The sequence below is a fragment of the Bombyx mandarina genome, chromosome 13 (assembly GCF_030267445.1).
Source record: "Bombyx mandarina strain Sakado chromosome 13, ASM3026744v2".
Taxonomy (NCBI): domain Eukaryota; kingdom Metazoa; phylum Arthropoda; class Insecta; order Lepidoptera; family Bombycidae; genus Bombyx; species Bombyx mandarina.
In genome coordinates this window covers 1,996,758-2,012,786 of record NC_143220.1, presented here as the reverse complement: position 1 = coordinate 2,012,786, position 16,029 = coordinate 1,996,758, and the positions used below count along the sequence as shown (strand labels likewise).

The 16,029-nt window shown below is 34.6% G+C and overlaps 2 protein-coding genes across 2 annotated transcripts; one reads left to right on the top strand and one right to left on the bottom strand.

Annotated features, from left to right (window-relative positions):
• Positions 1–2,591: 2,591 nt before the first annotated feature.
• On the bottom strand, positions 2,592–3,981 carry LOC114248842 (uncharacterized). Its single transcript, XM_028182255.2, has 2 exons — positions 3,769–3,981; positions 2,592–3,142 (listed from the first exon to the last, which is right to left on the bottom strand). The coding sequence occupies exons 1-2, from the start codon at positions 3,799–3,801 to the stop codon at positions 2,612–2,614; spliced, it is 564 nt and encodes a 187-aa protein (XP_028038056.2). The 5' UTR covers positions 3,802–3,981; the 3' UTR covers positions 2,592–2,611.
• A 2,997-nt stretch (positions 3,982–6,978) lies between these two features.
• LOC114248829 (uncharacterized) lies at positions 6,979–8,683 on the top strand. Its single transcript, XM_028182242.2, has 2 exons — positions 6,979–7,060; positions 7,427–8,683. The coding sequence occupies exons 1-2, from the start codon at positions 6,995–6,997 to the stop codon at positions 8,051–8,053; spliced, it is 693 nt and encodes a 230-aa protein (XP_028038043.2). The 5' UTR covers positions 6,979–6,994; the 3' UTR covers positions 8,054–8,683.
• Positions 8,684–16,029: the final 7,346 nt, after the last annotated feature.

The window sequence follows — 16,029 nt, the reverse complement described above, 5'->3', positions numbered from 1 at the left end:
AACTGGTGATAGATCCTGCGAAGCACTGCCCGCTAGCAACGTCATCAGACTTGAGCCTCATGAACTCACCTACTCGCTCGGTGAATGTAGAATAACCTCTCAAGTATATTAAGTGTATAATCTATGGAATAACCCCTCGAGGTTACTAGAATAGGTTGGAAAAAAAACATGACAGCATTGACAAAATGAGTGACAGATTTTATGCTGGTACCTACCCATAGACCTATATAGTAGGGACACGACATATTGTTCTATACGTACAATTGCTTATATAAATAGCACCCATTTTGAAGGCACATACATAAAACATATATCTATCTCGTTCTTACTCAGCACTTTAACTCGCAGGAAAACAATATAACAGTATTTCAGTGCGTACATAAAATGAAACATGAATATACGTAAATGTCTCCGTCTCCGTCTAATGAGGCCGAAAATCCGCCATGTTTAGCGCGCCAAATGTCATTGTCACGTCAGTTCGGCCGTCTGTTTTGGGTTGTACATTATTTATTGATTTTGATATCGATTTAATATGATTGCTTATATAAAATTTCTTATTTTATCATGCTTAAAACATACAAAAATAATAATTAAAACATATTTTATAGGATCTCAAGAAAGTCGATGCCCCAAAACTATTATCTATATATATTTAAATTCATTATGGAGCCCTCATCCGAAAGATATAATAAAACACTTAATATATTTGAATCCGAAATATCGGACACCATTTTTCGGTCGGAATCTATTCATCATGACACTAATCATAAATACCTCTTTAAAATATGTCATCAAAACATATTTAGACATTCTGTTTAGATATTTCGGGAAAAAGGCTACCGACAAAATCTCTTCGGAACTATTTAAATAAAATAGTTTTATTCCGCAATGAGTAAAACACTATTGTAAATTCGTTAAATATTTATTAATTAAGTGATTTTAGAGAGGAAGTCACAAGGAATGACGTTTGTAATTTCATTAACGAATAAATGTTCTGTAGGTGTTTTTTTTTATCAGGCGGTCCCTTGATAAGTTTAAAATTTGCATGCGGTGCGGTAGTGCGGTGCACTTTCCTTGAGGTGCGCTGCGGTAGTGTGTTACGGACTTTAGAGTCAGCAAAACAATTAAAATAGATTGTAGTAGTCTAAGAAAAACACGTACTCAAAATACGATAACATTCAGCATGCTAGAAATGGGCTGATGGCACTGTACTATGCCATATCTTTATGTTTTGCGGCAAACGACAACTTTATAAAATCAGTGTAGCAAATTTTAAGAATCGTCATATCGTTTACTTGGAAAATTTGAAGCACGAACTCGTCTTAGATTTCACATAATATCTAAATCACATCATCTTTGCACATAACAATATACTTACTTCCTATTAAAGTATAAATTCTACAAATACATTCATACTCAACAATATTTAAAATAAAATAGCCAAGAACGTTTATCGATAAAACCTACTAACATTAAAATCTTCTGGGCAGCACTAAAACCGCCATGTTTTGTGGCCAGATGACGTCACAGTGGCACGAATTTTTTGTTGACGTTTCATTTCCATAGGTTTCCTACTTCAGTGTACCTACCTAGTTCCTCTTTCCAATAAGAAAGGCGAAGATATCATTTCATAAAACACAATCCTTTATCTTATTATATTCTTCTATATTTGGTATTTTATTCATGAAATGAGGTGAAGTTGCTTTATTTGAGACTGCAATCATTTGGGACGAAAATAAATTAAACGGGATCTGATGAGATGAAATAAAGTTCCAATTGAAATGGTGGATACATAATTACAAAGATTTTAGTAGAATTTTTGGAAGAACCCGAGAAGCCATGTCCAGTTACAGTTTCATATTCCCTCATTTGTGGACTTTCGCAGATGCTAACTCGTTAGTAAATCGCCGTTATTACACGTTTAGGCCAGAAGAAATATTATTTAACAGAGTAAAAAATTCTCACTAGTTCCCTCCTCATGTTCCCGCCAAAAAGTTGCAGATAACATTGCATTTTATCTAAATAAATTTTTAAAACTTTGATTTACAACATAAAAGAGGTAGGCATATACCACAAATAAAATCAAAATATAATATCAATATTTCACTCATAATTTATCGAAAGAACGAATAATTAGGATTTTTTGGCGGTTACACGCGAAGTGCAAACTGCGTAGTGGGAATTATTTTATTTTTTGTATTTTTGTTTTCATCGGGTTTAAATGTGTATTAATTAGTGTTTTATTAACTGATTAATAACTGTGAAAGTACATAAGTGGGAATACGAAACCAAGTTGATTTTGCGTCTTGAATTCTCCCAAAAAGTCCATTGAAGCTTCATTAATATATTTTTTTTTTACTGGTACATTATTTCATAGTACTAAAGCTCGACCCAATTTATTACAATTTCAGATAAATTTATTTTGTTACATTCGGCCGTATTGAAATGTTCGTGGAACAAAACAATCATGTTCAAATTAAAGATTTCTAAAGTTGATGCTGGCAACAACAGCATCTTATAGCATATTGGCGTGCTCAACAGAAGAAAAAAGAAGTCGAACTAGAAGAAAAAGGAAAAAGAGAACATAAGACTTGAGTATAAGAAAAATTTATTAATATAATAACAAAGCTATCGTTAAGCATATAAATCCATTTTGGATGTATCTAACATTAATTTTGAAGGCCCCGTTGAAAGTAAAATTTCGAGAATCTTTAAACACTTCCTCTGTGTACAAATCCGTTTGATCACTACTTTTAATGTTACACTTGTATGAGTTTACGTGAACGCATAGCCCATCCTCTGGATTGAAAACAGTATTCATTGGACACTTTACCAATCTGGCTGTCGCCAAGCCATTTATCGCTTCGACGCAAGCAATGTATGATGTGCAGCTTTCACTCGCGAAGTAACCCCTACTCGTGCAATTGTAAGATTCGTGGCAAGAGTAACTGGTGATATTTGTGCATTGTTGCTCTTTATGGCTGTAAACGAAGCCTATGGGGCACGTTAGTCGGTATTGGGTAAAATTATTCGCTCCTCCCATCAGACACATAGTGTATCCACGACAGTCTTCAACATCGTTGTTTGGATATCTTCCACGGGCAGTACATAGCGATGTTTGGCTGACACTTTCACATAATCCCTGCAATTATATGATTAAAATTTATCAGACTTACTGCCATCTTTATGGTTGACATAATGTTTGTAGAGTGATCTAAAAATATAGCGGTTCTTCGTAGCACAAAGCGGGATTATACGATAATTCTATTTGTAACATTTCCAAGTACGGAGAGTATTTGTTACTGTTAAATATTTTTTATTCCCTTTTAATTAAGGCACGTTCATTTCGTGTATTCAATAGCAAAAGGCATTTACATTTGAACCGAAAAATGAACGGTTGCCGGAATGTTTGTATGTCTTATCTAAGAAATGTAGTGTTCTTAAAAATTCTTTCACCTGTATCACTCATGCGCATGTGTCAGCGTCCCTAACACCCAAATTATCGAAAATAAATTTGCAAATACGGCGAATAAAAATTTCTAATTAACCATAATCGAGTTGTTCCGAAAACAGCTGAAGTCTAATATATTTTAATACCTATACATTTCATTTTAAGTATAATATAACTAGTTAAATTAATGATGCAAAGACATTTACATTAATTATTTTCTACTAACCAAGGTTTCCTACCATATTAGGTATGCTTAGCATAATAAGTTTTGCTTTTACCAACAAATCAGTTCTGGGCTTTAGAAAACTGTAACTCACCATTAAAACTACGCATTTCAACAATTTATTCATCCTTTATATTCACATGCACTCTGTACTTTGTTTAACAAGTCTCACGCAGTTTTAAATCTTATCTTTTACCTTTAGACCTTTTTTTGTGTAATATGTACTCGACGCTTTCGTATCACTACTAATATGATAGACGCGACTGAGATGTTTCTTGCTGTGTCCTGATTTTAGTGTTGTGTGTTAAATAAATTATAATCTGAATGTCGATACTTTTTACGTTATCGTTGAATAGTTGTACTGAATAGCTGACTACTATTGTCGACCAACGTTTATCCTGATTTGTGGATGAAAAAATAGACTGAACAGTTTCTTTGATGTCCAGATTCATTTGAAACATTGAGTCGTTTGGTATTATTAATATTGAACTACTTCGCGTATTCATCGCGATCGCGTTATTCAATGCTAATATTATTATATTTTAGTAAATATATACTAGATTTTAAATAATATTTTTTTTATGTACTAGATAGATGCATAAATAGTTTTATTATATTGGCATTAAGAGGTTACCGTAGTTTATCGACCATACACAAGCACCACCCACTTTGGGACATTAGGTACTTACAAAGTACCACTCGTATTTTACAAATAATTTGTCGATAAACGGCCATCCCTACGTTTACTCAAGATAAAGTGATAATTTTGTTTAATTAGTTCTCAAGATTTTCTTAGATTCATTGTAATCATTACCCTTACATATAAGTATCACATTTTTCTTTGAATTAAGATATTTTAAATATTTTGCTGTCGTGGTGGCCTAAAAAATAAAACGTCCTGTGCATTCGTATCAAGCGATGCGGCTGTGCCGGTGTTCGAATCCCGCAGGCTGGTACCAATTTTTGTAATGAAAACGTACTTAATAGATGTTCACGATTGACTTTCACGGTGAAGGAATAACCTCGTGTAATAGAAATGAAACCCCTAAAATTATAATTTGCGTAATCACGGGTGGTAGGAGGTCTTGTGAGTCCGCAGAGGTAGGTACCACCACCCTGCCTATTTTAACAGTGAATGAGTAATGCGTTTCGGTTTGAAGGGTTTCACAGCCTTCGTACTATGAAAACTGAGACCTTAGAACTAATCGTGAAATCGTCCGTCCATCTATCGATGCAATAAATAAAAAAATCGGTATCAGAAATACGTTAATTCAGACAATAGACAGAGTAAGTAGAACATTAAACCTCGATGTAAAACGAGTTCACATAATACAGTCATATAAATAAAAATATTTATTTAATGATTGTTTCTGAAAGGCGACAAAGTCAGACAAGCAAATAATCCATTATGTGGCATTTTTTAAACCAAAGAATCTCTCTATCTGAAAGCTGATGGTGGGTGAAGGAAGAAGAAATGGATAGATTTCGTGAAAGACGATAATATGGGTAAGAGGGGAGTGGGCGAAGAAATGGTGTATGATAAAAGGGTATGGAAGGAGAAAACATGTTGCGCCGACCCCAGGTGACTGGGAGAAGGGCAGATAATGATGATGATTAATTGATTACGTATTACTTTCATACCTAATGTCATAAATGCACAAAAATCATATATTATAGCTAACCTGTTTCTTTTAAAAAAAATCTTTCACTAACGCTAATAGCGAATCTCGTAGGTATCAACGTTTCTTATCTTATACATTCTCGTTACGAAAACACCATACTGTGTGTGCCTGATTCAAATCCTTATGACTGTTGGAAAATTGCACGGCACCTTTGATGATTGTTGACTCAATAGTTTAAACTGAAATAATGTCGTTTATGCTGTATAGATTAATTGAAGATTATGGTTTAACTAGTTTATTGGTGCAATAGTAATGCAAACAGACGCAGACACAGTAAACTTTTGAATATTAAACTCAATTTCAGTTTAACTAGGTTTCACACGAGGCTTTACCCGCTTTAACGTATAAAAAATCTCAGAAAAAATAATCCATTAAGAAAGTAGGTACAATTTTTCTATATCCTTGACAACGTGTATGTAAAACCTCAAAATGATCGCTTGAGTATTTATGACGTAAAAGCATAACAAGCAAACAAACTTACTTTTGTGTTTATGATTTAATATAAATTATCATGTAAATATAGAAGCTACTTCTTTAAATTTTCATTTTATGTAAATATATTACAATGCTTGCTTTACAAACAATTACTGACTTTATGGAATACATTTCTCTGTTATAAAAATTCTAAAGAAGAAATCTATTCCCAAAAATATATTGACGGAACAGTAAAACTCTGTTAATTCTCGTAGCTACCAAATTTAAACAAATAGAGATAATCGATTGTAAATTAAGCTAAATAAAAGTAATAATTAAGCGGTTATTTTTTAATTGGATGCAACGTTTGTAGATATCAAAGACATTCAAAGTCGCTGATTTTTGGGACAGAACGGTTTTGAATATCCAGTAACATAATACGGCTAATAGGTATGAGGGTGGTATCCACCAGGTCTTAATAATATTTATTTATACTATTTAGTATAATATCAATGCCTAAGATGACTACCAAGTGAATTCGACAATTTCAGCACGTTTTTGGCAATTTCTTTAACTGTTTTGAAAGTAGCAACATTTCTCCTAAAGTAGCAACGTTTGATGTTTGGGCTTGTCGCTTAAGGTATTGCACTTGTAAGACTCCGTAGGAATGATTCTGATTTTTTGGTTGCTTTACAAACTGCTTGATGAATAAGAATTAAAAATATGGCCTTTTAAATATACTCGAGATTCTGATCGTGTTGCGTCTCAAGGTGGATTGGGAATATTTATTAGTATGCACTGCTAGCTCAGTTAACTGTGGATAGCTAATTTGAACATTACAAGTATACAATTTGCAGCATATTTTGTTGTTTTTCAATAAAATAAAATAGTAGATAGATAGATAGCGGCTCGCTTCAGTTTAAAAATAATAATAAACTACTATTCATAGGGTTCTCGCAACTTTGTGCAATAACCTTAACTATTGATATCGGAAAGTAATTGTGTTTGTACTGGATAAAATAATGAGAAATCCGGGAAGAACATTTTTTCTAATATTTAAAATTCTGAGCATAATGCGATTACTGAAGTCATTTTAAGCTATCCGTTAATCACGATTATCACAATTGTCATGATAATGACGCTGTTAAAGTTAGCTGAGTAATCGTCGTGGATTATAGGGATGTGTTTTCATCATCTTTTCCTGTTAATACAAGTATAAAACTGATGCGTTTTGTAAATTTTATTGAGAAGGCAAAAATGAAACGAAAGGCTGGCATAGTTTTAATACTCGTGAGTTGTTGATTTGATGTATACCTATATGAACCAAGAAATTTTACGTGTCTGTATAATATAATATAATATTTCTAACTACTTACTGGTGGTAGGACCTATTGTGAGTCTGCGCGGGTAGGTACCACCACCCCGCCTATTTCTGCCGTGAACCAGTAATGCGTTTCGGTTTGAACGGCGGGGCAGCCGTTGTAACTATACTCGAGACCTTAGAACTTATATCTCAAGGTGGGTGGCGCATTTACGTTGTAGATGTCTATGGGCTCCAGTAACCACTTAACACCAGGTGGGCTGTGAGCTCGTCCACCCATTTAAGAAAAAAACGTTAACTAAACGAATAAACAATAAACGTGAAATATTTTTCAGGTTTTCTGTTGCGTTTGGCATGTTCAGGCAGCCGTCAACTGTACGGAGACTGGAGCAGGCAGATTTGCCGATGACGATGACACGACTTGTCAAAACTACACGCTTTGCGTCTACGATACTTCGACTTTAGATTATTTGTTCTACAACTATCAATGTCCATCGACGTCTGTGTTCAATCCGAACATTGCAATGTGTACCGATCCTGCCAACTACGTATGCAATGTGACGACCGCAAATACTACCGTTTGTACCGAAGACGGGTACATCGCCGATCCGAGCTCCACAAATTGTTCCAGTTACATCGAATGCGTAGGAATAAATGGTACATTCACAGAAACCACATACACTTGTCCGGATAATACTTTTTACGATCCAAACACGACCCTTTGCGAGTCGAATTACACATGTACCAGTAATTCGTCTAGTAATAATACAACTGAAACTTTCACTTGTTCCGGGGCCGGAAGATTCGCAGACACTACGGACACTACTTGTCAAACTTACTATTATTGTGTGCTGGCCTCAAACGGAACATATGTACAATACGAATATACTTGTCCCACTACGTCTGTGTTTAATCCAAATACTAGGGTTTGTACAACTAGTTACACGTGTACAACAACCTAACGGTAACTTCTTGGATGATGATCACAATTATCACAGCTTTACTTAGAATAAATATATAATAAATTGTCATGGTGATGGATTAATAAATTTAATTTATATGGCTCATACTATAAGTATCTTGATTCACTGTGTTGGAGAAGAGTTTTCAATTGAAAAAACGCAGAGAAAACCTGTACAGCAATTGGTTCTCTGGTTCTTGTATTTATAATTTAATAAAATATTCATTCGTTTAAATTATTACACTTTTGCAAAATTTGACAAGTGTAATACTTTTTTTTAATAAAAATTTTTGGTTTTAATTCTCATCTATGTGCATTTTATTTTAATTGAAACTTTGAACGTAAGAAATTAAAATCTTCGCCATTTATCAGTATTTTTCTGAAATCTTTTTATTTGACTTCTTCCTTTGATCGATTTTCTTTTTATTCTTTCTCTAGGTCTAAAGTTAATTTGTTGCAATAGCGCGGAAACCAGGCTCCTTGCTGTTTCCAGATTTTGCGCAGAAGTTTCTTCACCGCAATTATTATGGATATTATTTATTCTAGATACATTTGTGTATGCCGGTGCTATAGGAAATAATTCACCAATACTCGGTGTAGGTTTCATAGTTGCATTAAAGATCCGAAAGTATGTTTCCCTTGCTTTATTGATTTCTTCTTGTGATATTTTACCTTTTTGATGATTTATAATAGACGAACTATAAGGATTTGTGAAGTTACTACTTTTGTAAGATATCTTTGGTTTATTTATCAAGTTATTTTCGTTGTTGTTAGTCTCACTGACATGTCGAGTTTCATTATTGTCGTTAAAATCCGGAACAGCGATGACCAGGTACGCGCTTTCATTGATTCGATGAACTTGATACGTTTTAAAACAAAACGTTAGACACGTAAACGAACTGAGTATAAATTTGACTAACAAAATATACTTTGGAGTTGAAAAAAGCATTTAAAAACATTGCGAAGATGACACTGATTATTTTATTCTCTTTGAACACATGACAAGTGCAATTTGACATGCTAAATGAGATACTGTTTTGTATATATGATAGTTAACAGAATGAAGGTTCTGACAAAGAATTAAAAGTAATGAATGAAGTATCTATATATTAATACGTGAAGCAAACATTTTGTACCCCTTTTTACGAAAATTGCGCGGACGGAGGGTGGGGTAGCAAGGGGGCGTGTAAATAGCCCTCCTGCGGCGGGAGCATATAAAGCGGGGTTGTAGAAAGGCGTGTAAATAGCCGTCCTAAGCGGTATGTGACAAATGTTTGTCACTTATAATTAGCGGAGCGGTAAAACTATATAGCGGTAAACAAAAGCTAGTAATCAAACTAAAGATATAAATTAAATACACATAAGCGAGCGGGCGGGCGAATGATTACACGGAAGCAGCAATAAAATGGCAATAAATTAAAAGAACTTGCACTCACCTGTAGACCTTGCCAGTGACTGTAGTGCGGGCGTCGGCGATGGATGCACGCGGGCGGCGGGAGGGGGTGACGAAGCTCACGTAGCTTTTCGTAAGCACAAGCACCACATAATATACAAGTGCCGCCATCTAGGCAGCTAGCGGTAAAGCGTGATCGATCGGGTAGAACCACGCTTTGGATAGTCGCGGTAATTAGTAACTAACAAACTCCAAAGGTGGCGCCATCCCAACAATTCATTAGCATCCTATTACTAATCCGCGCGTAACCAGAGGGGTATGAAATTTCCTACACTTATAGAAAATATAGAGGAGTGCAGAATGCTAATATTTATTATAAATTTTAATTAAAAAATACATTAAATCAATAAAAAAAACATTACACACACTACCATGTATTTGACACAACACATACATATTATTATAAATATATTCTTTGTTTATTATCAACTCTGAAACTTTTGTTATTGTTTAAAGTCTGTGATTAAATTGAAAATATATCACTGGAATAGATTAATATAATTTGTCTTTAATATTATTTATCTATAGTGTAGTTTTGGTGAAATCTGAGCTTTGGTGATTATACTATAGAAGTATAATAATGTTTGAAAATAGAACCTTAATAATATTTAAACTTATAATTTCAATTAATTCAAAGTCGAATTTCGACTACTACGGGACCACTAGTTAGTTATAAATAACAATCCAATCTCCCGAAATTATCACAGCTTTAATGTTGCATATTCAAAAGTTAGACAACGTAGTATCTTGTGTAAATTGTGATTGAATTACCTACATTTTTCTGAGATGGGTAGATAGTTTATTGAGTCGTGATTAACCTTGAGAGAAAAAGTCTGAGATAGTTCCCGTTGCGTTTATTGTTGTCTCTACCATCACCTTTCTTAATTGCTACTTCCGCTAATTATGAAGAACGTGGAGTAGTTGTTTCTCTAACTTAAATAATATTTTACGGCTGAACTTTTATTATTGTTATGTTGTCTTTTTTTAAAACCAAATGACGACAAATAATTGTACTGCGTGATTGAGAGCTCACGGTTTTGCTTGAGCAACTGACGTAATCAAAATCTCGGATGATGTTTGTTGTCTTTAAATGAAAATAAAAATTAAATACGGTCTAATTTTGTAGAAGGAGAATTTTTTACAATCATAAAATCTGGTAATTTTCTTAAAAAATAAGTATTAGGAGCCAAGTTAGTAAGTAAGTTTATTAACATAAAAAAATTATGGCTGCAATAGCTAAGTTTTATTTTCTGTTAGTACTACCAACTTTTAATACACAACGAAACTAAATTAAGTAAGTAAGTAGATACTAAGTAGGTACCGGCAAACTAATAAAAATATCTTTAATAAGCAAATAAAGTTAACTGTCTACGACCGAGTATCAATCACGTTGACAATAAACTTGAATGTATCAGAGGGTCTAGGGATGCCCGAAGTCTTTTTTTAGACGTAATTGGTAGATCTGAATATTGTGTAAAAACAACTGTGTGATGTCCATGTTTGATAGTTTACGTACTAATCGAAAATTAATGCCCAATGCGGTTTCTATTCATTTCTCTGTGCTTCGCCTCCACAATGTGATATTATTAGCTTTCACTTGCGTGACATCCTCAGGCCCACAGATCCTCCTCAATCTTTGTGTTGGCATTGTTATTCTAAACTTTAAGTACTGCCCGTTCGAAACACTTTAAATAGAAAAGAATAGATTACTTAATTGTTCTATTCAATCCACAAAAACATAGATTGTGGATTCTTTTAAATTTTTAAAGTTAGTCTTCATCTGTAAAATATATTTTAAGATTCTTTGATTTTAAAACTATTTAGGCTTTTGTAAGAGTAAATTTTCAGTTGAATTCCATTGTCGTTTGTTTTGTAAAGTAGAAGAAATAATTGGCTCATATAAATTATACGTGTGTGTATAAATACTTAATCTGCGGTATAAGACGCCCGGTTTAAAAATGTTCACGAATGACTTCCAGGGTGAAGGACTAATATCGTGTAATAAAAATGAAACCCGCAATTTTTTATATTTGCGAGATTACTTGTAGCGTGACCTCTGGACCCGCACGGGTAGGTACCACCGGCCTGCCTATTTCAGCTGTGAAGCAGCAATGTTTTTCGGTTCGATGGGTGGCGCAGCTGTTGTACTGTAAAACGGAGACTTTAAAACTCATGTCTCAAGGTCGGTGGTGGCATTAACATGGTTGATGTCTATGGGCTCCGGTGACACTCAACATCAGGTGGGCCGTGACCTCGTCCACCCATCTTAGCAAATAGGAAAGAAATAAATAAAAACTTGCTTTGAACCTCAAAGTAGACAAAATGTCTCTCCTCTTGCCCGTATTAATTATTGTCTTCTTCAGCTTTTCACATTTTAGCAAGTTGCTCGTCACCTATCTCAAATCGAGTGGCAAACTTTCCATGCGTTGTGTATTCGTCATCGTCCATTTTAATGTTGCGGGCCAACCGTACTTAAATTGTGTTGTTTGTATAGAGGCAAGATTACGTCGCATAACAAGGTTTCTAAGTGGAAAGATATACTTGGATTTGTTTATGAGTTAAGAGTACATAATAAAGGGTTGCCGTAAAGTTGTTTTATTAGTTGATGCTTGTAGATCCTATATTCGAATTACAACGAAAAGTAATTAATTGTCGTTGCGTTTTCGTTTTATTGCTTACATGGGTGGGCGAGCGCACAGCCCACCTGGTGTTAAGTGGTTACTGGAGCCCATAGACATCTACAACGGCTGCCCTACTTTTCAAGCCGAAACGCGTTACTGCTTTACGGCTGAAACAGGCAGTGCGGACTCACTGGAGGTTCTACCACCAGTTGAAAGTGTATAGATATGTATATAATCAAGAAGTTCTTTAGGCCAATCAAGAATTATTTTACGTATTAAAAGTTAATTAAATCAAAGAACAAATTTGAATATGGTAATACAATGTTCACTACTTTTTTCATATACAATAAAAGTAAAAATTACATAATTTCATTTTTCATTGATGATTTCTGCCTTGGATACCGGCGTGTTGCTTGTTGCTTATCCGTATATTTTGGTTGTAGCCGTACCGATTGTTTCAGCATCAAAGAAATCATGCATTCAAGTTTGATGCGAAAGAGAACAGTGATTCCAATAATGTTGACTTCGACCGTAGACCCCTAAGTGAGCGACGTCATTCAGTGTGATCATACGCTTTGATGGCTCCTTAACACTGGTTAGTTCGTTAGCTCACGCTTGGATCTAAGTTAATTAAAAATAGTACCAAAGAAATATTGACTTTGAACTAAGCCATAGATTTAATATTTAGTTCCACGATGCCATTCACGAGCCAAGGATCGCAGCAGATGGAGACAAATCCCACGTAAGAGAATAATGCCGCTACTGCAGCCTCAGTCATGAGAAAAGCTACGCGAGGAGAAAGCTATAATTTCAGTTTATTGGGTCTCCAAAATCACTTAATAATAAGAGACGTTTCGAATATGAACACCGAATTTAGAGCAGACCTTTTTAAAGTTACAAATTATCAAGTGTCATAATTGCGTACTTAATTATTCTGCACTCAACTAATAACAGCGATCTACTTAAGAAGAATCTAAGAAAAATGCCTTATACCTAATGTTACTGGCATGTGAATAAATGATGTTACTTTTTGCCGGGAATCCTCGGCAGTCTAGTTCCTGGTATGTGTGACAGTTTTAAGATTACAGCAGACGTTGTTTGCGCAATCATTAGGTGTAATCAGCCTGTACGCTTGTAGGATAATAATGTTTTCCTGTTTTTCTTCAGTTTAATGTGGGACGGTAGTGATGTAAGAATGTCTCGGAAAAGCATTGGCTTAAAACACCTGTATAAGGCATTTTTACAGTTTCTTCTAGAAAGCAACTAGAAATAAAGTCTAGATGTGATTATGTTAGAAGATTATCGTATTGCAGTATGACATAGGTTGTGTTTATTGAAAATAAAAGTAAGTTTGGACAAAATGGATATTTTGGATTTAGTTTTTTGTAGATTTTCGAAGTCTACTGCTGGACATAGGACTCCCTCAAGGTTCGCCATAATAACCGGTCCTGCGTAACCTGTATCAAGCGGATTCCCGTGACTTTTAGCAGGACACCCATTTTTGAAAAACAGTACCACCCCACTTCTGGTCCATGCCTGAGGCATATTCCCATTGAGAGTGACGGATATGTTAATAGTTTCTTGAGGGCTCTAAGAATCAGTTTTCGACCCACCTTCAGCAGTGATTCCATCATCATCCGGTGTTCTGTTAATCTTAAGCTGTTTGAGAGCGATCTTAATCTCGCCAAGCTGACGTATGGGATATCATTAGTACAGTGTCGGACGCAGAATCTAGCACTTGGGTATTTTTCTAGCTTTTCCACGGATTGGCGAGCAGAATATTTTATTTTCATCAAGTCAGTTATCAGATTGCGGTTCATAGGTTAAAGATGCCTCCCATTTGGAAGCATGTTGCATCTAACCAGTCGGCCGTGCTTTTACGGTGATGGACGCTCAACACAGTTGTTACTATAGACAGAGAATGTTGTACCAGAAAAAGAACATTCATAAATGGGAGGTACGAGCAAGCGCGTCCACCAATATTTAACTCTCTTATATTGCGTAATTAAAAAAAAAAAACTTGTAATTAATATTATCATCTCAGCTTTAAGCTTTAATTGGCCAGGAATTAAAGTTATTACAGCAATTGTTCGTTCTAGGGAATGTATTAATAATTATACACGATATATTTTGTCAACTAATTATCTGTCTTCTTCCTACAAATTAAGTTTCTATTACGCAATTAAAGCACGCATACGTATTGGTTTAAGTAAAAGTTGGCTCACATTCAATACGTGAACAGACTGACACCCGATATTTACGAAAGCCTCAACTGTTTAGTAAATAATACGCGTCACTGTTGTTCGAAATTTAACAATTTCACTGAATAATTTTGCGTAAGACTGCATACTAAATTTGATGTTTCGCAATTTCGTTGCATTCCAGGGTTGACTTGAATTTCATTAGTGAAATCTGTATTGAAATTTTGTAAATACATACATTTTTTTTCATTATTCTAATAAACATAGACCTAATAATAAGCGTACTAAAATTTCGTAGTTGGTGCACAAGGTGGTTTCCAAAATAGAACTCGCGCAATGCATTTTTTTAATTATGTGTTTTTCCTCTTATATTAAGATTATCGTACCGCCAGCTGTAGATATTTTAGGCACCGAATTAACGTCAGTATACAAATTGGATGGGTAAAGACTTAATAAATGTGAGCTGTATGCGTGATGTATCCGCGAAGCAGCTGCTCTTAAGCTGTCTGTCGCCCTGGTCTCCTTGGAGGCGCTCGGGCAGCTGTTAGCAAATTCTGTCCTGTCCTGGCCGAGTCTGTGCTCACCTACCTATCCTGGTGAAACTGAAAGATTCCAAGAAAAAAGCTTTCGTTGAACCGAAAGTAGTTAATCATAAGGCTAACAAGGCTTTGTTAATGATTTTAAACATCGTTCTAGTAGGAAATAAAAATTAGGTGAGTACTATTTAATTAGGTGAGGGGCGGTGGAGGAAAAATGTATTATTATGTGCACGCAATGCGTCTTCCGGGAGTGAAGGTGGAAATAATTAGTTAATAGTAATACTATTATAAATATTACATAATAGGTTAACAGATTTTGATGTATATTATAGCTTGAATTATTCAAAAAGCTATTCGATTTATTCTAAATGGTACTCTGTATTTATTATCATTAACCAGAAAATTTGTTTATAAAAAAATCAAAGCAAAATTTTAGAATTTTTAAAGATATTATGTAGTGAGTGGACGTGTCCATGGCCCTTCCGATTTTATGTAGCGGTGCCGGTAGATACTACCACCCAACTTGAGACATGTGCTCGAATTAACGACCTAAGAAGTTTGATTATAATACATAATGGCTATCCTATCATCACACGCTCCGCTTTACAGGGGAATAATCATTTACTATGTCAAGACTTTCATTAAGTTACGCAGTTATTTGATTTTGTTGCTTATAATAAAACTTAGTCATAAATATATATTACATGTTATCATTAAAGGACTGTTCAACATCAGGCGGCTAATAAATCTAAAGTGGTCTCTAAAATTCTTCTAGTACATTCCAGGGATTGTTTACTTATGTTACATCGTCGTTATCGCTGAGCACGTATGCTAAAAGGAGTAAAAAGAGTTTAAACCATTTAAACTGTAATCACGTCAACCATGGCTTTTAACACATCGCTTTTTTTTTTCTTTTTTTTTCGGTACACGAACTAAGGAACTGTGTTCGTAATACATAGTTCATTTTATTTTATTTATTTATTTATTTATTTATTTATTACACTTCATGTAAAATTTACATTGGCGGACTTAATGCCTAAGGCATTCTCTACTAGTCAACCAAAGGTAGTGCAGAGTAAATTGTGGTAGGTGCAATGAAATTTATATTAAGTTACGAATACATACAAAAAAGTATATATATACATATAAACAAAATCACATAT